Source organism: Ranitomeya variabilis, chromosome 1 (genome assembly GCF_051348905.1).
Source record: "Ranitomeya variabilis isolate aRanVar5 chromosome 1, aRanVar5.hap1, whole genome shotgun sequence".
NCBI lineage: Eukaryota > Metazoa > Chordata > Amphibia > Anura > Dendrobatidae > Ranitomeya > Ranitomeya variabilis.
The window spans coordinates 660226216-660246649 of record NC_135232.1 but is presented as its reverse complement, the minus strand read 5'-3'; the positions used below and the strand labels follow the sequence as shown (position 1 = coordinate 660246649).

The 20434-nt window shown below is 46.6% G+C and overlaps 2 protein-coding genes across 2 annotated transcripts in view; one reads left to right on the top strand and one right to left on the bottom strand.

Annotated features, from left to right (window-relative positions):
* The window catches only part of LOC143798308 (exonuclease 3'-5' domain-containing protein 2-like), a 92025-nt gene that overhangs the window by 40832 nt on the left and 30759 nt on the right, over positions 1-20434 (top strand). The gene's annotated exons all lie outside the window — the stretch shown is intronic.
* LOC143775235 (exonuclease 3'-5' domain-containing protein 2-like) lies at positions 5013-20413 on the bottom strand. Its single transcript, XM_077263123.1, has 5 exons — positions 19979-20413; positions 18124-18472; positions 14296-14552; positions 12147-12273; positions 5013-6225 (listed from the first exon to the last, which is right to left on the bottom strand). The coding sequence occupies exons 2-5, from the start codon at positions 18457-18459 to the stop codon at positions 5911-5913; spliced, it is 1035 nt and encodes a 344-aa protein (XP_077119238.1). The 5' UTR covers positions 18460-18472; positions 19979-20413; the 3' UTR covers positions 5013-5910.

Below are 20434 nucleotides of genomic sequence, written 5' to 3'. Positions count from 1 at the left end.
CCCAAAGGTTAGGTCAGAAGCAGCAGATAGATCTAATCTATAGTGTCTATAGAAGGTATTTGGTGAAGACCAAGTCGCAGCCTTACATATAAGGTCTATCGGCACATTCGCCCTCTCTGCCCAGGAGGTCGACACTGCTCTTGTGGAGTGTGCTCCCACATGCATTGGAGGATCTCTTCCTCCAGCTTTATACGCCAGGACTATGGCATCTCTAATCCAGTGTGATAGCGTGTTCTTTGTAACTCTGGAACCTTTGGTTTTTCCCTGGAAAGAGACAAAGAGAGCCCTACTCTTCCTCCAGTCCCTAGTCCTCTCTAAGTAGGCTAGAATAGTTCTCTTAACATCTAGGGTATGAAGCCTGGCTTCTTCTGGAGTCGAGTGGTCTTTATAGAAGGTAGGTAACAAGATCTCCTGGGATCTATGAAAACTAGTGGCTACCTTAGGGAGATAACAAGGGTCCGTTTTTAAAATTATTCTATCAGATGTCACGGATAGATAAGGAGGGTCAATTGACAAGGCATGGAGATCACTCACTCTTCTAGCGGATACTAACGCTACTAACAGTATTGTTTTTAGCGAGATGTTCTTTAATGAGGCCGCATGTAGAGGCTCAAACGGGCTTTGTGTCAAGGCATCTAGGACCAGAGATAGATCCCACTGAGGCACCTGTGGTATATGAATAGGTTTTGATCGTTCACATGCTGATATAAAACGAGAAACCCATCTATCTCCCGCCACATCATAACTAAAGAGGGCTCCTAGAGCTGAAACCTGGACTCTTAGAGTATTTACAGACAGTCCCAATTCAAGTCCTTTTTGTAAGAACTCCAATATTGGAAATATAGGTACTTCAGCGGAAAGTTGTGCAGTATGAAATTGAAGGAATTTTTTCCAAACCCTGACATAGATTTGGGTAGTGGAAGGCTTTCTACTCTTCATAAGAGTATCTATAAGCCCACTGGTAAAACCCCTTAGAGTTAGTAAGTGCCTCTCAAATTCCATACAGTCAGATTCATGCCTTTTACCCGAGGATGGAAAAACGGTCCCTGAGACAACAGGTCCTTGGTCTGAGGCAGGATCCAAGGGTCTGTAGTTGACATCGCCCTGAGCCAGGAGAACCATGGCCTTTTGGGCCAGAATGGGGCTACCAACAGAACTCTTGCCCCCTCCTCCCTTATTTTTCTTATTACTATAGGTAATAGATTCCATGGAGGGAATGCATAGGCCAGGTCGTATGTCCATGGCACCTGAAGGGCATCGAATATGTCGGGGTTGTCCAGTCTGCAAAGGGAAGCAAATGTTTTGACCTGACGGTTGGACCTTGTTGCGAATAGGTCTATTTGTGGCACGCCCCATCGGTCTGTTATCAGCCGGAAAATATCTCTGCTGAGCATCCACTCCCCTTGATGAAGGGTATGGCGACTGAGGAAATCGGCACGAATGTTGTCTATACCTCTGATGTGTACCGCTGATAAGGACAACAGATGACTTTCGGCTAACGTCATGATGTCCGATGAGATTTCCATAAGATTTTCTGACCGTGTACCTCCTTGATGATTTAAATAGGCTACTGCCGAGGTGTTGTCTGAGAGGACCCTTGTGTGAGAGCCTCGTAGCTGGGGAAGAAAGTGGAGTAGGGAATAATATATGGCTCTTAATTCTTTTACATTAGAGGAATTAGCCAATTCTGACCTGGACCAAAGGCCCTGAACCACCTGATCACCAAAATGTGCTCCCCAGCCCTCCGGACTAGCATCTGTGGTTACTACGGTAGAAGGGGTAATGACCCATGGTACCCCCTCTGACAGATTACCCCAATCTAACCACCATGTAAGGGAGTGTACTACCTCTGCCGTTAAGAAAATTGTTCGATCTAAATGTACCCTATTTTTAGTGTCCTCCTGTAATACCAATTTTCGGAGATGCCTAGTATGGAATTGAGCCCATTTAACCGCAGGGATACATGATGATAGTGAACCCAACAATGACATGGCATTTCTCAGTGACATATTACGCTTTTTGATAGCTAAATCCACTTTGCTAATGATCGAAAACTTTTTATCATCAGGCAACCAACATTTTTGGTCTACTGAATCCAGAAGGAGACCTAAAAATCTCTGACAAGTGACGGGTTGGAGTCTGGATTTTTCCCAGTTAACAATCCATCCAAGCTTATGCAAAGAGGATACTACCTCCTCCAACCTTTGCTCACACTGTAAGAGATTTTTCCCCACAATTAGTAGGTCATCCAGATATGGGATGACTAACGTGTCTTTTAATCGTAGAAAGGACATTACTTCCAAAAGTAACTTAGTAAAGACCCTAGGAGCCATAGATAGACCAAAGGGCATTGCTCTATATTGAAAATGACGAACTTGACCGTCTATAACCACTGCTACCCGAAGAAACTGCTGGTGTGACTGGTGTATAGGAAGATGGTAATAAGCATCTTTGAGATCAAGTACTACCATGTAACAGTTAGGGAACAAATTTTTAATGGCTGATCGAATGGATTCCATTTTAAATGTTGTGGGTTTTATGAACATGTTTAGTTTTCTCAAATTAAATATAGTTCTATAGGATCCGTCAGGTTTTGTAATCAGAAACAAGGGGGAGTAGAACCCCTGCCCCGTTTGAGATGACGGAACCTCTATTAAGACCCGTTTTGCAAGAAGGGACTTAACTTCTACTTCCAATGCTTCTTGTTGTAGTTTGGATTTTAGGGTGGTGAGCAGAAAGTAATCCGGAGGTTTTCGGATGAAGTCTAGGGTGAGGCCTGAGGATATTAATTTTATGGCCCATGGGTTGACAGTTATTTCTCTCCACTGATTGATAAATCCCAGTAGTCTACCGCCCACTGGTGGAATAGGGTTCCCGGAATTTTTCGGCTGGTTTGAAGGGACGTTTGTTAAACAAATTGCCTTTCTGCCTGAAGTCTTTGTTCCTCCATTGCTCTTTAAAGCTTCCCTTTCTGCCAAATGTTGGCCTCCTAAATGCCCTTCTGTAAGCAGGAACAAAGGGATTAGGAAAACCTTTTTTACGTTCACCCGCCTTAGTGAGTATCTCATCCAGAATAGTTCCAAAGAGGTACTCACCCTGACAGGGTATGGCACACAACTTGGATCTGGACTGGGCATCCCCCTTCCAGTTCTTTAACCATAAGGCTCGGCGGGCAGTATTTGCGAGGCTAGCTGTCCTGGCCGCCAGGCGGAGAGAATCCACGGAGGCATCGGATATAAATGCCGCAGCGCTCCTAATTAAGGGGATGGATGCTCGCAATTTCTCCCTAGATATACCACTCTTGATATTCTGGTCCAGCTGCTCTAACCAAACCAGCATAGATCTACTGGTACATGTGGTCGAGATTGCCGGCCTAAACGCAGTGACACAGGCCTCCCACGATTTTTTCAAAAGTGCATCCGATTTCCTATCCATGGGATCAGATAAGGAGCCTGCATCTTCCACTGGTAGGGAAGAACGGCGGGAAGTGGATGCGACAGCCGCATCAACCTTTTGAACTTTAGTCCAGGTATTTAAATCTTCGTCCTCAAAGGGGTAACGTCTTTTACAGGATACTGGTGTAAACCCCTTCTGCCCCTTGCTCCATTCTTTTTTAATGAGGTCTTTTATAGTCTGGTCTACTGGGAATACGTGGCCCTTTCGCTGAGATAGACCTGCGAACATAACCTCCTGGGCCGTTTGGGGTTCTTTAACCTCCGACACCCCCATCGTTTTCCTCACTGATTTGACTAGACTATTTACTCCCTCAGTCGGGAAACAGACATGTTCCTCCTCATCTGAAGAACCAGACAAGTGGGAGACGTCTGAATCAATCTCCCCACTTACCGCCGACGTGTCAGCATTAGGTGAGGATTTTCTCCTACTCCTCTTTTCAACACTGCCTGAGGGACCACCACTCAACGATTGGAGTTCCTCCCGAATCATAAGCCGTATTTCGTCCATTTTAACGGACTCCTCCTGCCGCAGGGTGTTATCTATGCATGCCTGACACAACCTTTTAGAATAAGGGTCAGGCAGGGGCTCAATACATATAGCACACTGCTTGTGCTTGGTCTTGTCCTTGCTTTTTGCCTAGAGGGACATAAGCAGAGGAGACCAATATAAGCTCTGAAGGAGCTGTATACCCAAACATTCTGAAGCATACTATACCGATTGTTGGGTGGATCGTCCGGTCTGGGGTGTGGAACGGGATGATTTCCTTCCCGATTTATCAGTGGAATCACTCTTCCTGGAGTGTCCACTATTCCTTTTTGCAGCATTACCACTTTGCATTAGTGGCTCTTCTACAGGGTGCTCACTGACTTCCTCGTGGGACGACATAATGCACACTGTTTTCCCTTCCTAACGGACTTTTATAGTGCAGACTATCAATCCCAGCCCCCGCAGCTGCAATCCCCCTTTTTTTTTTTTTTTTTTAATTACCTGCATCAGGAGACCTGCGAACACCGCCAGGAGGAATCCAACATGGCGGTTCCCCCGGAAATGGACCTCAGGGGGTCGGCCATACTACATCCGGGATTCCGGACGCACTGCGCATGCGCCGGCGTCTGCCGCATTTTTCCGGCACTGCAACCCCACGCATCGTACCTGAGGGACCGGGGGGAGCCACAGCTGTTCAGCGCCACACCGTTCCAGACCGGGATCGACCAGGTAACTTTACACTGCCATGGTCGTTCTTCAACAACGATGTCCCAGCAGGGAGATCGTTGGAACTTTTCAGGCCCCACTATTCGGCCGGTGCAGACGAGGAGGGAACCATCAGGAATCCCCGACTCTGCTTTTACTCGCTCTGGAGCCCCTGCCGCTCAGCAGAGACGTACAGGCGGCATCCAGGCGAGTTTTCCTCTTCTCAGACACCGCTGTACAGTGTCTACAGAGATCTTCTCTGTGGGCTTCCTTCTAGGAACAGGAATCCAACTGAGGAGCGAGGGGGGGCCGCCCCTTTTATCTCTCTGTAGGTTTCCTGTTCCTAGGGGCGGATCCCCTCTCTCAGTGGGTGCTGTCGTGGCGAATAGAAAAACCAGTTGTTTTCGAAACGCGTTGGTTTGTTTTGGTCCTTACCGCGATCCGTACCTAACCCAGCGGTCACGTGGGGCGGTCACCTGGTTCACACGTCACGCAGGTCCTGTATGCGCCGCTCACACGTTGTAGCGCCGCCGGCCATAGACGGTGCATCTCCGCCCTCTGCTGGACTTCCACACTCGGAGTTGCTGTTACCGGCCGGAACAGCCCTCTAGGACTACCACCCTCTGAAGATTTCTCACCGCATCATCTTGCCCTCCCGGAAAATCGACAGAGGCAACAGATCATCTGTTTCAACTCCCAAAGGTATTAATCATGATTTGTTTTTAGTTCACTGAATGCGTTACCAGTGCCAAGGGCAGCGGAGTACTTCCCTATAGCCCTCTGTACAGATTGAGTCTATTATGGACCTTGTGTCCTGAATATTATTCCACACTAGATCATACATTGTGTGAAGCAACCACACTGATCTAGTTTGTATTTCTAGTGCTCTTGGGATTTTTTGGGGGTTTACCAGCGCGAATTTTATTTATTCATTATATATATATATATAATAATTTTGCACTCGCATAACAATCGCATACATTACATCCGTTTTTTTTCGGTCCAGATTACGGACCGTTTTTTCTCTAGCAAGTGGAAATGAGCCCTTACTCTGTGTTGAGGCCTCTCATACAGCAAAATAGTGCATGCACAAGTAGTCATATGGCAGTAGCAGTACCCCTTGTTACAGAGTAAGGAACAGAGGTGTACTGAGCTTGTCTGCATCTAGGAATGGACATTGTCATTGGAGAGGGGTCACCAAATCTGGACAAGCAAGATTTTCTTTATGTACATAAACTTATACAAGGGTTAGTATAGGACTTATCAACCATCAAATTCTTCTGTGATAGTCAAACTGAAATACCTCACAGAATATCCCACTCCCAGAGGTTTCTTCTTATTTTTGCAGGGATCGCCCTGAGAATTTGTGCTGGACTGTTCTAGAAGACCTTCCTTCTTCTGTCTGGGAATGATGTTTATATCTCCATTTACACCTTTTCCTTTAAACGGAACATCAATCAGCCCTTGGCATTTGCTCAGAATGAAATCCCATGGGGTCGAATCATCAGAGGAGAAGAAGCCAAGTAGCTGTAGGAAAAGTGCTACAGAAACCTGGGCATCTCTGGCAGCATAAAACACCTGAAAAACAAAACAAAAAAAAAAAATGTTAGAGGATCCTAGTTGACCAACTCGGCTGCAGTTTTAAGATGCTTAAAGTTTCTCACCCACACTGTTGAAAAGCTTAAAGGGAATCTGTCACCAGGTTTTTGCTACCCCATTAGAGCAACATAATGTAAGAGGTACAGACCCCGATAACAGCAATGTCATTGAGCTGCTTGCTGTCATTTTCATAAAAAAAATTAGCCGGATTACTTACGGTAATGCTCTTTTAATGAGTCCATGACAGCACCCACTGGAGAGATAGGGATCCGCCCCAAGGAACAGGAAACCTACAGAGACATAAAAGGGGGCGGTCCCCCTCTCCTCCTCAGTTTAATTTCAGAGTACCCGGAGGACCGCCAGTGTTAGTCAATCATCACAATGTATCATCAGAATATAAACTTCATAGAAGTAATTACATTGGCTTTTATTAGGGAGGGATGTGACTGGGTGCTGTCATGGACTCATTAAAAGAGCATTACCGTAAGTAATCCGGCTATTTACCCTTCGCCATGACAGCACCCACTGGAGAGATTTCCAGAGACCAACACCTAGGGGGGGACCACCGTGCTGAGGATAGTCCTGCCAAAGTGTAGGTCAGAGTCGGAAGACAGGTCGAGCCTGTAGTGATTATAGAAAGTGGAAGGAGCCAACCAAGTTGCAGCCTTACATATATCTTCGATTGGCACGTTCCCTTTTTCGGCCCAGGAAGAAGCCATGGCTCTGGTGGAATGTGCTTTGATGCCCTCCGGAGGTTCTTCATTTTTCATGGAATAGGCCAACCGGATAGCGTCTCTTATCCACCTGGATAATGTTGCTCTTGTGACTCCATATCCTTTCTTTTTGCCCTGGAAGGATATGAACAGAGCCCTACTCTGCCTCCAACTACTAGTTTTCTCAATATATTGCAAAACTACTCTCCTGACGTCTAGAGTATGGAATTTTTGTTCTTCAGGAGTAGAGGGGTCTTTAAAGAAGGTAGGAAGATGTATCTCCTGTGACCTGTGGAACTTCCCTGCTACCTTAGGAAGGTATAGGGGGTCCGGTTTTAAGATTAGTCTGTCATGAAATGTGAGAAGGTAAGGTTGATCTATCGACAAGGCCTGAATGTCGCTGACTCTTCTAGCCGATGTTAAGGCTACTAAGAAGGCTGTTTTTAACGACAAGTGTTTTAAAGATGCTGTGTCTATAGGCTCAAACGGAGATTCTGTTAGAGAGTCTAAGACTAGATTTAGATCCCAAGGAGCTACCCTAGGTATGTGGACAGGAGTAACTCGTTCACAGGCCGTGATGAAGCGGGATACCCATTTATTACCAGCAATATTATGGCCATAGAGGGCACCCAGAGCAGACACCTGGACCTTTAATGTGTTAACTGACAGACCTAACTCTTTCCCTTTCTGTAGAAATTCTAATATAGATTTTATTGGGACTTCAGAGGGGTTTGAACTAGTATGGAACTGTAGAAATTTCTTCCATACTTTGGTGTAAATTTTTGTCGTAGATGGTTTCCTGCTAAGCAGGAGTGTATCAATTAGGCCTTTTGAAAACCCCTTGGAATTTAATATCTGCCTTTCAAATTCCAGGCCGTCAGGTGGAGGCTGTCCACCTGAGGGTGGAAGAAAGGTCCCTGAGAGAGAAGGTTTGGAATTGAGGGAAGGACCCAAGGATCCGTCACCGACATTGACCGCAGGCACGAGAACCATGGTCTCTTGGGCCAGAATGGCGCTATCAGTATTATCCTGGCCTGCTCTTCCCTGATTTTCCGTATTACTTGTGGAAGCAGAATTATCGGAGGGAAAGCATACGCCAGCTTGAATTGCCATGGTGTTTGAAGAGCATCTAGAATGTCCGGGTGATCTGCACGGGACCGAGATGCGAATTTGTGGACTTGTTTGTTTTGTTTTGTAGCGAACAGGTCTATTTGGGGTTTGCCCCATAACAATGTTATCTTGTGGAAAATGTGAGGATTGAGACACCATTCTCCTTGATGAAGAGTGTGTCGACTTAGAAAGTCCGCTTGTTGATTGTCCTCTCCTTTGATGTGGACTGCCGAGAGGGACAACAGATGCTTTTCGGCCAGGATTAAGGTACTGTTTGCGGAAGACATTAGAGCGTCTGATCTTGTGCCGCCTTGTTTGTTTAAATACGCCACTGTCGTACTGTTGTCTGAACAGATTCTGACGTGGTTTCCTCGTAGCTGTGGGAGAAATTGACGCAGTGCATAGTTTACCGCATTCAATTCTTTCAGGTTTGATGAATATAAATCCTCATTCTTATCCCAGGTTCCCTGGCAGAATCTATCTCCCATGTGTGCGCCCCACCCGTGGGGACTAGCGTCCGTAGTTATCGTGTGGGATGGTGATATTACCCAAGGGACACCCCCCGCTAGGTTGTCTTTATTTAGCCACCATTCTAAGGAGGATAAGACTTTCTCGGATAAAGTTATTTTCGATTCAAGGTGCCCCAGAAATTTTCTCTGTTCCCGAAGTATCTGATGTTGTAATGTTCGGGTATGAAGTTGTGCCCACTGAACGGCTGGAGTACAGGAGGAGAGGGATCCTAGCAAGGACATTCCTGCTCTCAGGGACATTTGAGGTTTGTGAATGGCCGCCACAACTTTACCCTCTATAAGAGATATTTTTTCTTGGGGAAGTAGACATTTTTGCTTTATGGAATCTAGATTAAATCCCAAAAATGTCTGAAGAGAAAGTGGGATGAGTCTGGATTTTTTATAGTTGACGATCCAGCCCAGGCTTTCTAAGGACGAGACAGTGTCAGCTAATCGTTCCGCACACTGAAGGGATGAATTTCCTACAACTAAAAAATCATCTAAGTAGGGAATGATTAATGTGTCTCTCTGGCGAAGGTAGGCCATTACTTCTAACATTACCTTCGTGAAGATCCTGGGTGCCGTGGAGAGACCGAAGGGCATGGCTGTATACTGGAAATGATGAATCTCCCCCTCAAGAGTTACTGCCACTCTTAAGTATTTTTGATACCTACTATGGATAGGGAGATGGTAGTAGGCATCTTTTAAATCAATGCCGCCCATTCTACAATTTGGAAAAAGGAGCTTAATGGCCGATCTAATAGACTCCATTTTAAACGTATAATTTTTAATAAACGTATTGAGTTTTTTAAGATTTATAATTGTTCGAAATGAACCATCGGGTTTAGGGATTAAAAATAACGGAGAGTAGAACCCTTTACCCTCTTGTCCCTTTGGCACCGTAACTAAAACATTTTTAACTATAAGACTTCTAATTTCCAGTTCAAGGGCCTTCTGTTGCACAGGTGAGGAAAGGGCTGTTAAAATAAAGGAATCATGGGGAATTTGGAGGAATTCTATTTTCATTCCTTCCTTAAAATTTTTCTTTCCCCAATGGCGAAAAATCACGTCAAGTTCCTGGGTGCTAAATATTATTAACCTGCCCCCTACTGGGGTGTCTGGTGTTTCAAAATTTGTTATCTCTACGGAAGGGGGGGCCTTTGAACATAGTGCCACCCTGTTTTCCCTCTCTTGTGGCCCATCGTGACGATCTTTCATTTTGTGTTCTTTTCCCGAACGGCCTCTTCCTAAAGGTCTTCCTATAGAAAGGAATTGAGGGGTCAGGGAAGGCTTTTTTCCTCTCTTTTGCTTTTTTGAGGATCTCGTCTAATGCTTTCCCAAACAAAAACTCACCCTCACACGGAATAGCGCAGATCTTAGCCTTTGACTGCGTATCCCCCTTCCAGCTCTTCATCCATAACGCACGTCTGGCATTATTAATTAGACCGGCTGATCTTGCTGCAAGGCGAAGAGAGTCAGCTGAAGCATCGGCCATGAATGCTGCTGCACCTCTAATTAGTGGTATCGCATCCCGCAATTTTTGTCTGGAGACCCCCTGTTCGATCTGTTGATCCAGCTGATCAATCCAAACAAGCATGGATCTAGCAGTGCACGTGCTGGCAATTGATGGTTTAAATATGCCCGTGGAAGCCTCCCATAATCGTTTCAGTGACGATTCTGCCTTCCGATCTAGAGGATCGGAAAGTAGGCCCGCATCCTCGACTGGTAGAGCTGACTGTTTTGAGGTGGAGGCGACTGCAGCGTCCACCTTAGGGATTTTAGTCCATGAAATTAACTCCTCATCATTAAAGGGGTACTTCCTTTTGGAGGCTGACGGGAGAAAACCTCTCTGGTCCTGTTTCTCCCACTCCCTCTTTATCAGTGCCTTAACCGCAGGAATTACTGGGAATGCTCTTCTCTTCCTCTCCGCCAACCCTGCAAACATGATGTCTTGTGCAGTTTGGTCGTCTTTTGTATCCTCACAACCTATAGTATTCCTGATGGACTTTACTAGGTTGTCCACCCCATCAAGGGGAAAACAAGCTCGACCCTCAATGTCGGAATGTGTTGAGGAAGAGGATGACGCCTGCGAGGAATCTGAGTGGATAACGCCTTCCTCCTCGGACTCAGAGCTGGATATAGCCTTTTCTTTCCCGGATTTTTTAGGGGGGGTACTGGCTTGTGAGATGGCCTATAATTCCTCTCTAATTATGGCCCATATATCTGTGACCGACATAGATGGACTCTGCATTGTTTCCGCCATACACTGATTGCAGAGTTTTTTGGGGTGGGAATCTGGGAGAGGCTCGTCACATAACGCACATTGCTTGTGCTTAGATTTCTGTCTCTTTTTGGCCTGGGAGAAGAAGACATTTGTGGAAAAGGGTGTCAGCTTTATAGGCAGAGGGGAAATCACACTCACCCAGTGAAGCTGTACGGTACCGAAATAGGAGGCTGCGACTTTCTGGATCTTGAATCCTTGGTCTCACTCCTGTGGCTGGCATCTGAGGACCTTCTGCTGGCTGGCTCACCTGCTGGGTCCACAGTCTTGCCTGGGGACGACATGTTGCATCGCCTGTGCGTTTGCAACTTCCCCCTTTTTATAGGCCAGGATCCGGTCAGTAAACTTTTTTTTTTTTTTCTTTTCTTTTCTCCCACAGCGGTGCACTGCGCATGCGCGAAACCGCGCTTCCCCCCACCGCTGTGTGAGTGACCCGGAAGTGCTCCTCTACCTCCGGGTCATTCTGGGGATTCTTACACCGCTCCACGCATGTGCGGCCGCCATTATCCCGGCCTGCGCTATGGAGCGGTGTACCGGCTGCCGCTGCAGCTGTGCTGCAGATCCCGGACCCTTTACCTGGTGGTCCGCGTCTGGAGCCTCTTCAAGGCCGCACCTCTGCAGCGTTGCTCCTGTGGAATCGGCGTCTCTCCCGGACTCAGCCATCCCACATGCCGGCCAGACGAGGGGGGAGCCGTCTAACGGAATCTCCCCCGACGCTGCATCTGGACTGCATCCCCTGCCGTTCCCGCAGAAACCGCACAGGCGGATGCTCCTAGCCCAGGTAAGATCTTCTGTAGTCTTCAGAGATCCTGTCCCCTGGGAACAGGAAACCTAAACTGAGGAGGAGAGGGGGACCGCCCCCTTTTATGTCTCTGTAGGTTTCCTGTTCCTTGGGGCGGATCCCTATCTCTCCAGTGGGTGCTGTCATGGCGAAGGGTAAAAAAATCACTGGTCTATTTGCTGCAGATCTAGCAGTGCTCTGAATGCCACTGTGCAAAGGCAAAAGACTGCTAATCTGTGGTGGGGTTATACCGAGCTCATGAATATGGAGAACTATACAGCAGCAAGTTTACTAGTCCTCTAGTGACAAACATCAGTTTTACCAGCAGGAAATCAAAATTACCCTATGCAGCCCAGTAAGGGACATGAATCAGTCTCTGCCTCTACATTATGCTGCTCTAAGATTAGATGGCAATTCTGGTGACAGTCACATCAAAGGCAAGATGACAAAAAAAATAAATAAAATAATTGATAGATGTATTATGCAAGGGGTATATAAACACATACCTGGTCCTGTGTGAATTCCTCGGCGTCCCAGTTACTGCAACGAAGCTGAAAAGATTTGGCCAGAGGATAGCACAGGATAGTTTCAGACAGCGATTTAAGACTCAGGCTGTTTTGAAAAATGTCCCTCCTGAAAAGAAAAAGGTAAAATATAAAATAATTATATATATATTTATATTTTTAAGGGGTAAAACAAACAGAACTTCGTTTTGTCACAGTGTAGAAAGATTGCCAGTGACACCTGTTACTTAAAAACCTATTCTCACAGAGTGAGTCCTTTTAAGAGGCATGGATCAGGCTTGGTTTGAGTGTCCAGTTACTATGTGACTGTACCCACAAGCTCTCAGCATTCTCGGATTCCGGCGACAAAGGGCAGTCATTTGACTACAAGTATGATTTACCGTATTTTTCGGACTACAAGACGCACTTTTTCCCCCCCAAAAAAAGGGGAAAATTGGGGGGTGCGTCTAATAGTCGCAATGCATGCTTACCGGCAGTGGTGTGGTGGCGGCGGCAGAGGTGCGGTATGGCGTGCACAGGGTCCCTTCCACCGGTCAGGTGACGCAGCGGCCCGGAATGCAATGTGAGCAGCAGAGCCGGGTTGATCACCGGTTTATCGGTGGTGGCGGCGGCCATCTTCCCGAGGCCACGCGTGCGCAGATGGAGTGCTCTGCTTCACGGGGCTTCAGGAAAATGGCCGCGGGAGGCCGTGCGTGTGCAGATGGAGATCGTGGCGGCCATTTTCCTGAAGCTGAGTTTGCAGATTTAGATCTCGGCTTCAGGAAAATGGCCGCCGCAATCTCCATCTGCACACGCACGGCCATTTTCCTGAATCAGAGCACTCCATCTGCGCACGCGCAGCCTCGGGAAGATGGCCACCGCCACCGATATTCAGCCCGGCTCTGCTGCTCACATTGCATTCCGGGCAGCTGCATCACCTCACCGGTGGAAGGGACCCAGCGAACGCCATACCGCACCTCTGCCGCCGCCACACCACTGCTGGAACCCCCCCATGGACACCAGGCCGTGGCGTCACCCACCTAAGCAGGAAGGGACCCTGCTCAGGTGCACGCCACACCGCATCACCCCACCTCTGCCGACACCATGCCTCCTGTGACCCTGCTCTGCCACCGCCAGCCCTCAGGTAAGATACTGTAAATTCGGACACTAAGACTGACCCCATCTTATAAAAAATAAAATAAATCTGCAATTTTCACCCCAAATTTGGGGTGTGCTTTATGGTCCGGTGTGTCTCATAGTCCGAAGAATACGGTACATACAGGCTCATACCAACTAGACCATCTAGTAGGAATGTGGCCATAAAGTCTGAAAATGCTTGCTTATCACCAGAAAATCCTGACAGGCTGTGGCAACTGTAAGGCTTCAGAAGTCTGCAGTCAGACTACATACTCATAGCAAGTCTGGAAACCCCTTTAAGATCTTTCAGTGTTACATTATATACTGTATTTTGCAGACTAAGAGGCACTCTTCCTACAAACAGTGGAGGAAAATGGAGGGGGGGGGGGGTGCAACTCCTGTACCTGCTGCTGAAGAGAAATGAATACTCATTATATTAATCCCCTTTGGTAGCTGGCACACATATGCCAGGAAGCTGCAGCCAACACTGTGCCCACTATTGAAGCTCAGTGAATATTCACTGCTCTCCATACACACTCCAGGCGTGGGGAGCAGCAAGTATTCCAGCAGCTGTCCTTGGCTTGTAGGCAGGGTATGACATCACTGCCATGTGATGCTTAGAAGCATAAATCAGCTGTTGCCATCAGAACAGGACGCTGCGAGGGAGCGTAGGGAAGGCAAGCAGAATGGTTTGTGGGTTTTTTAATGTTTTTTTCTGAAAGGGGCCATGTATGCCAGGATGGGGATGAGGGAGACCATGCCTACCAGGATTGGGGATATTAGTACAGAACTGACCACATTTTGATTTCATTTTTTTTTCTCCTGTAGTTTCCTCCTCTAAAACCCAAGTGTGTCTTATGGTCCAGTGTGTCTCAATCTGAAAAATCTGGTAGTTTGTGTCTGAACAAAAGATACTTGCCACATTTAAATTGATAACCAGTTATGTAACTGGCTAATCCCAATTTACACAATTGCTTGGATCAATAGTGAATACAAATCTGTAAAAGACACCTACCTATGTCTCATTGCAAGATAGCGTATGTCAACAATGCCCTTCACAGAGAGCCCATACTCATTCATCAATTTGGAGGCATCTTCCCAACAACCTACACCGACTTTCAGAACATTACTGGACGCCAGAAGAGCCACTAAGGTGTTGGGAATGTTGCAGCTAGTGCTGACCAAGCGAGGCAGACGGACCAGTACACAGAAGCCACTGTGGGAGGCCATCTGTAGCAGGGAAATCGGGTTTGCTCTCCCATCTACAGACACCTGAAAAATAAATAGATAAGATGAAGGGTCACAATGGGCCGTTAGCATAAGTTACTATTTGAGATTCATTCTAAAGGTACCGTCACACTAAACGATATCGCTAGCGATCCGTGACGTTGCAGCGTCCTGGATAGCGATATCGTTGTGTTTGACACGCAGCAGCGATCAGGATCCTGCTGAGATATCGCTGGTCGTTGATTAAAGTTCAGAACTTTATTTGGTCGTCAGATCGCCGTGTATCGTTGTGTTTGACAGCAAAAGCAACGATACCAGCGATGTTTTACAATGGCAACCAGGGTAAATATCGGGTTACTAAGCGCAGGGCCACGCTTAGTAACCCGATGTTTACCCTGGTTACCAGTGTAAAAAGTAAAAAAACAAACAGTACATACTCACCTTCGCGTCCCCCGGCGTCCGCTTCCTGCACTGACTGCGCGCCGGCCCTAAAGTGAAAGCACAGCACAGCGGTGAGGTCACCGCTCTGCTGTTAGGGCCGGCACTCAGTCAGTGCAGGAAGCGGACGCCGGGGGACGCGAAGGCGAGTATGTACTGTTTGTTTTTTTACATTTTACACTGGTAACCAGGGTAAACATCGGGTTACTAAGCGCGGCCCTGCGCTTAGCAACCCAATGTTTACCCTGGTTACCCAGGGACCTCGGCATCGTTGGTCGCTGGAGAGCGGTCTGTGTGACAGCTCTCCAGTGACCAAACAGCGACGCTGCAGCGATCAGCATCGTTGTCTGTATCGCTGCAGCGTCGCTTAGTGTGAAGGTACCTTAAGAAGCATACCACGTATTCATGTAGTACAGAGTTTCCATACAAAGCCAGTTACTACAGCTGAGCAAATCATCTCTAGAGGCAGTGTCCACATTTAGGTCTTTAACAAAAAACAAAAACAAACAAACACAACCACACACACACGTAGGGGCCTAGTAATCAGAAGAGGCACCAAGAATACCAGAATTTGAGGTCCAGCTGAAGTTCACACTGCCCTGAGAGCTGCCACAGTTTACATGTGAATTTTCAGACTAGAATCATTTAAGACTTTTGCTATACAATCCTGCAGAAGAGTCATCGCCAAGTTGGATAACCCCCTTTAAAAATAAGTTTAGTTTCATCTTCATAGATGGATATTGTCAGAACGCTTTAACAAGCACTATCGCAATTCACTGCCATTAATATCTCACCAACTTCTTTTACAATTGTAGCTTTTTAGACAGACCACTACTGCTATCACTCTCCTGAAGCAATAGGGATCGTAAATAGTGCACGTGTTCTGCTGCCTAGCAGGGGAGGTCGGTCTCCAAGGCACCAAGCCATAAACAATGTTAAGGGTGTTTTTAGGGCATGACCAATTTCACTACCTGCAGAGAAAATAAACTCCCTTCCAGTCTCTATACTGTGAGACTGAGTGCGCTGCAATCACTGCCAGCACTGAGAGCCTGCCCTCCACATACAGGCTGCCTAGTAGTGTGCAGGGAGTACAGCCACGCTCACCATAACTCCCTGTACCCAGATATGACTGGGAAAGAACAGCTGCAGGGAGGATACTGGTTAATTTTATCCCTGTAGCCACTACTGGGGTGAAGAAATCCTTCTTGTGGTTCTTGTGTAATCAGCGTTAGAAGTTTTCAGCTAATGAGATGCCTGTGCTTCTGGGCAGGACTGTAGGCAGAGTGATCTTCCTGCTCTAAGCAAGAGAAACCATGGAGAGACCTGCCCACAGGCCGCCTTGAAGCACAAACATGTTCCTCATCATAGAGACAGACTGTGCTTTGGGGCAGCCTGTGGGCAGGACTCTTCTTGGTTTCTCTGGTTTAGAGTAGGAAGATCAGACTGCCTACAGTCCCGCCCAGGAGCACGAAAACTTCTAACACAAAAACCACAAGACTGATTTCTTCACGCCAGGTATCATTTTAATCAGTATAACACTGCCAACCTGACAGTCAAAATCCTGCAGACAGGTTCGCTTTTATGCATTTTACCATCAAATTAAGCCTATATCTGCAAGTAGGTAGTATTTCTGGGCATGAACGGCATTCAATCTCTCAATAACGGCTGAAAGTTTTAATAAGCAGAAAATTGCTTGCATTTACAAGCACTTGCAGTACTCATTTATGAAGATTGGAATAATCCTTTAAAAGGGAGTGTCAGTAGGATCAACCCGACATCGGGTGTAACAGTATGCCGATGTTGGACTCCCCCTGTTTGTTGTGGGCTCTGGCGCCGAGTCTGCACCTTTCCGGGCTCATGTCAGCTGACATGTGCCTGCAACAGCCTCAGGTGGAATAGTGTTCCACTTGCGGCTGATAACTAGTTAAATGCTGCTGTCAATTTCTGACAGCGTCATTTAACGTGCTTACCAGAAGCACATCACTAATCCTGCCCATGGGTGACCCCGTCACATGATCGTGGGTCACCGATGGTTTGTCATAGCTGGATTGCTATGAGAACCGGGTGGCGCTCATAGCAAGTGAGCATTTCTGCTACACAGGCGATGTGATCATCACCTGTGTGTAGAGGCAATTGAAGTAGTGCAGCTTCTAGTCTCCCATAGAGGCTATTGAAGCATGCAAAAGGTAAAAAAAAAAAAAAAAAAAGCCCTGAAATGACCATACTAACCAAGATTTAAAATACAAAATTGTTATGGCTCTGGGAAGGGGAGCAGAAGAGGAATATGCAAAAATGAAAATACCTATGGTCGAAAGAGTTAAGGTGTCTATATTGTCATAGAAGATGAATAAAAGGACATCTTCCTAGTATTTAGATGAGTTGTTCGGGATCCATGGACTGAACACAGATCGCCAGAAAATCTGCCTCCAGAGCTCATTTTATATGAAAGCGATGTTACCAGGGTGAGACATGTAATGACTGACAGTCTACTCTCACTGCATAGTAAAGCAGAAATTAGCTTAGGCTCATCTCCAGCAGCACTTTTGTTCTCCAGGCACAGCTGATGGCACCATTACAACCAATACCTTCAGCTGATCTCATAGGCAGTGTTGGGGAGGGAAGAACAGAACACACACGGCTTAGGAGGGTTTGTCAAACTGACAGATTACCTTTAAAAGGAGGTATAGTAAAGGATAAAGTAACATCTTGAAATGGGCAGCATTCATCACATCAATTAACTTAACTTACATTTGCAGACATGCCTTCTCTGCTCACTTTACAGCAGTCACGTATCCCCTCAGTTGTGATCTGGCCACAAATCAGTTTTTCCAGTTTTCTGGAATAATGTGCCTTGTCTACGCATGCACCTTTCCAACTGCATACTGACATGCCAAGAAAAGGGACATCGCTGATGACAACGCCGACTACGAAGTTGGCCTAATTTGTCTAGATAACATGTGCCCAGTAAATGCAGCCAGATTACTACAGAGGGGTGGGGGAAAACTGCATGACTAATATAAAGTGGGCAAAGCAGGCACTATTAGAAATGAACTTGTAAGCAAGTCAAAGTTCACGTGCTGGGGAATTGAAGATAAATATTTTATACTCGAAAGTTTCAAAACTTTTAGATGTACGGTAGCAGCAATGGCTAGGAGAGCCCAAACATCTGAAAACATACCCACTCGCAGTCCACCCCAAGTACTGGGTATTCGTCAAGGTCTCGCTGTAATGAAGGCCACACCGCCTCCCATTCTTCAGCCTTAGAGACTATTTTTATTGGAGCCTGCAGAAGTTTTTCCACAGAAAACACAGATCGTTCTCTTTCTAAAGATTGATGCACTTTCTGATCCGATCCATGGATCTCTGCGGCCAACGCAGTACACAAGTCTTTGTGGTCAACATTAGTACACAGCTGCTGCCTCCGGCGATTGATAAGCTTCCACAGAACAAGACATCCAACTGTAGTACCCACCAGAGAGGCGACACCAAGGGTTATACCTGCATGTCTGGGCATTCTGCTGCAAGACCTGGTAAAGAGTCAAGACAGAATTATGAAAACAGTGTCTCATTTTGCTTTTAAGTACAGACCAATCACAATTTTTGAAAAGTTGTATCTAAATCCAGTCCAACCGGGGGATGGGGGGCGGTGTAAAGGAAAAAAAACAAAACATTTGATCCGGTATTTGGATCATATTCATCCATGCAAATCAATGGGCCCGTGGAAACCATAGAATGAAAGGGTTTTTCTCATTTATATAATTTATTTAGCTCCATTAACTACACAGCTCTTTACATTCCTTATCAGTGTGTCCTTTGAGTGTGGGAGAAAACCCACACAAGCACAAGGAGAATATACAGACTCTAGCAGGTGTCCTGCTGCCCTCCAAAAGAATCAGATCACACTCTAATCACAGTCTGATCAGTGTCACCCAATTCTCTGAGATGAGAGCATAGTCATCTGCACCTGCCCTTCGTCTCAGCTACTGCTCTCCTGTGCTTCAAACTTCATATAGGAATAACAGGTGAGAGAAAGGAAGTTGAGGCTTAAGGTATGTTCACAGTCGGTGAACTGTGATATTTGAAAAATCACAGCATGGTGACAGTGGTTAGCTCTGCAGCACAGGTTTCAAATCCCACCAAGGACAACATCTGCAAGGAGTTTGTATGTTCTCCCCGTGCTTGAGTGTGTTTCCTCCAGGATCTCCAATGGGGACTGTAATTATCTGTAAAGAGCTTCAGCATATGATAGCACATTTAACATGATGTATTTTTGACTAGGATTCTCCCCCCCCCCCCCGTGTTTCAGTTGGGGTTAAATCCTCTCATACAAGACTTATTTATAAGCCGACTCTTTATAACCCCACAGAGTGGTAAAAAGAGATTTTGATGCATATATCTAAGGTCTTGTGCAAAAACCATGACTCCGTGAGACACTAGTAAATGAATGGCTTCCTTGTGCTATTCCCAACCACCCTCCTAAGCAGGATCCATAGCACTGGACAAAACCTGTACACTTGACAAGGGGTTTGTTTGGTTTGTCAAAGACAGGGTATCTGGATCTGAGAAGGTAGTTTATATCCACACTATTACAGAACTGTACAGCAACCTGGAATCCATTAACATTGCTCCTAAAACCATCATGTTACTTATTCCCACCGATACCTGAAGCATTATAAAGGGCTAGATAGGAAGTCTGGATGTGCTCATCACTCCATCTCCACCATTACAACCCAGGAGACCAGCACTCGCTAGTAGTAGTAGTAGAAGTAGCTTTGTATTTGGCAGACCATAGGCAGCTTTCAGGCCTACATAAGGAGGCCAGGTCACAGAGCTGGATTTCATACCGATGGTTTGTATGCAAGGAGCAAACACACAGCAGGGGGGATTAAGCAGCACTAAACACTGAAAGAAATCCCTCACAATCCAATGGTCTCCGGTAATGGCGGCCACAAAGATAAACCCCACACACAGCCGTCCGCAGAGAGCCGCCGCAGCAGCAGCCATAACCAGCGCTATACACGGAGGAGCAGTACCTGCACGCCGCCTGCGTTCCACCACTTCATACACTTCCTCTTCCGGGGTGACGTCAGCACGCACCCTAGTGATCCTCTTATACAGACCGGCGTTCTTGTTTAACCCCTTCCTGTCACGCAGGGCCGGAACCGAACCTGCTCCATAGAGCAGAGCACTGTCTTCTCTGGAGATAAGACCCGAGCGCTGCCATAGAAGAAACTCACCGCCTGAACACATTAAACTATATGGATTTTCACATTTGTTTCTCAGAAAGCTGGGTGACGACTAATATGCCCACCATTACTGTCACTAAGTGGGTAGAGATCTGTTACAGATGCCACTCAGGAAGTTGGGAGAGCTGAGTAGCAATCTGTGCAGAAGCCATAATGTGGGCTCTATGTGGCCTGGTAGCAGCGGATCCTGACAACTGTCGGTCATGGTGCTGGGCGGGATGGGGTGGGAGAGTTATCTGTATC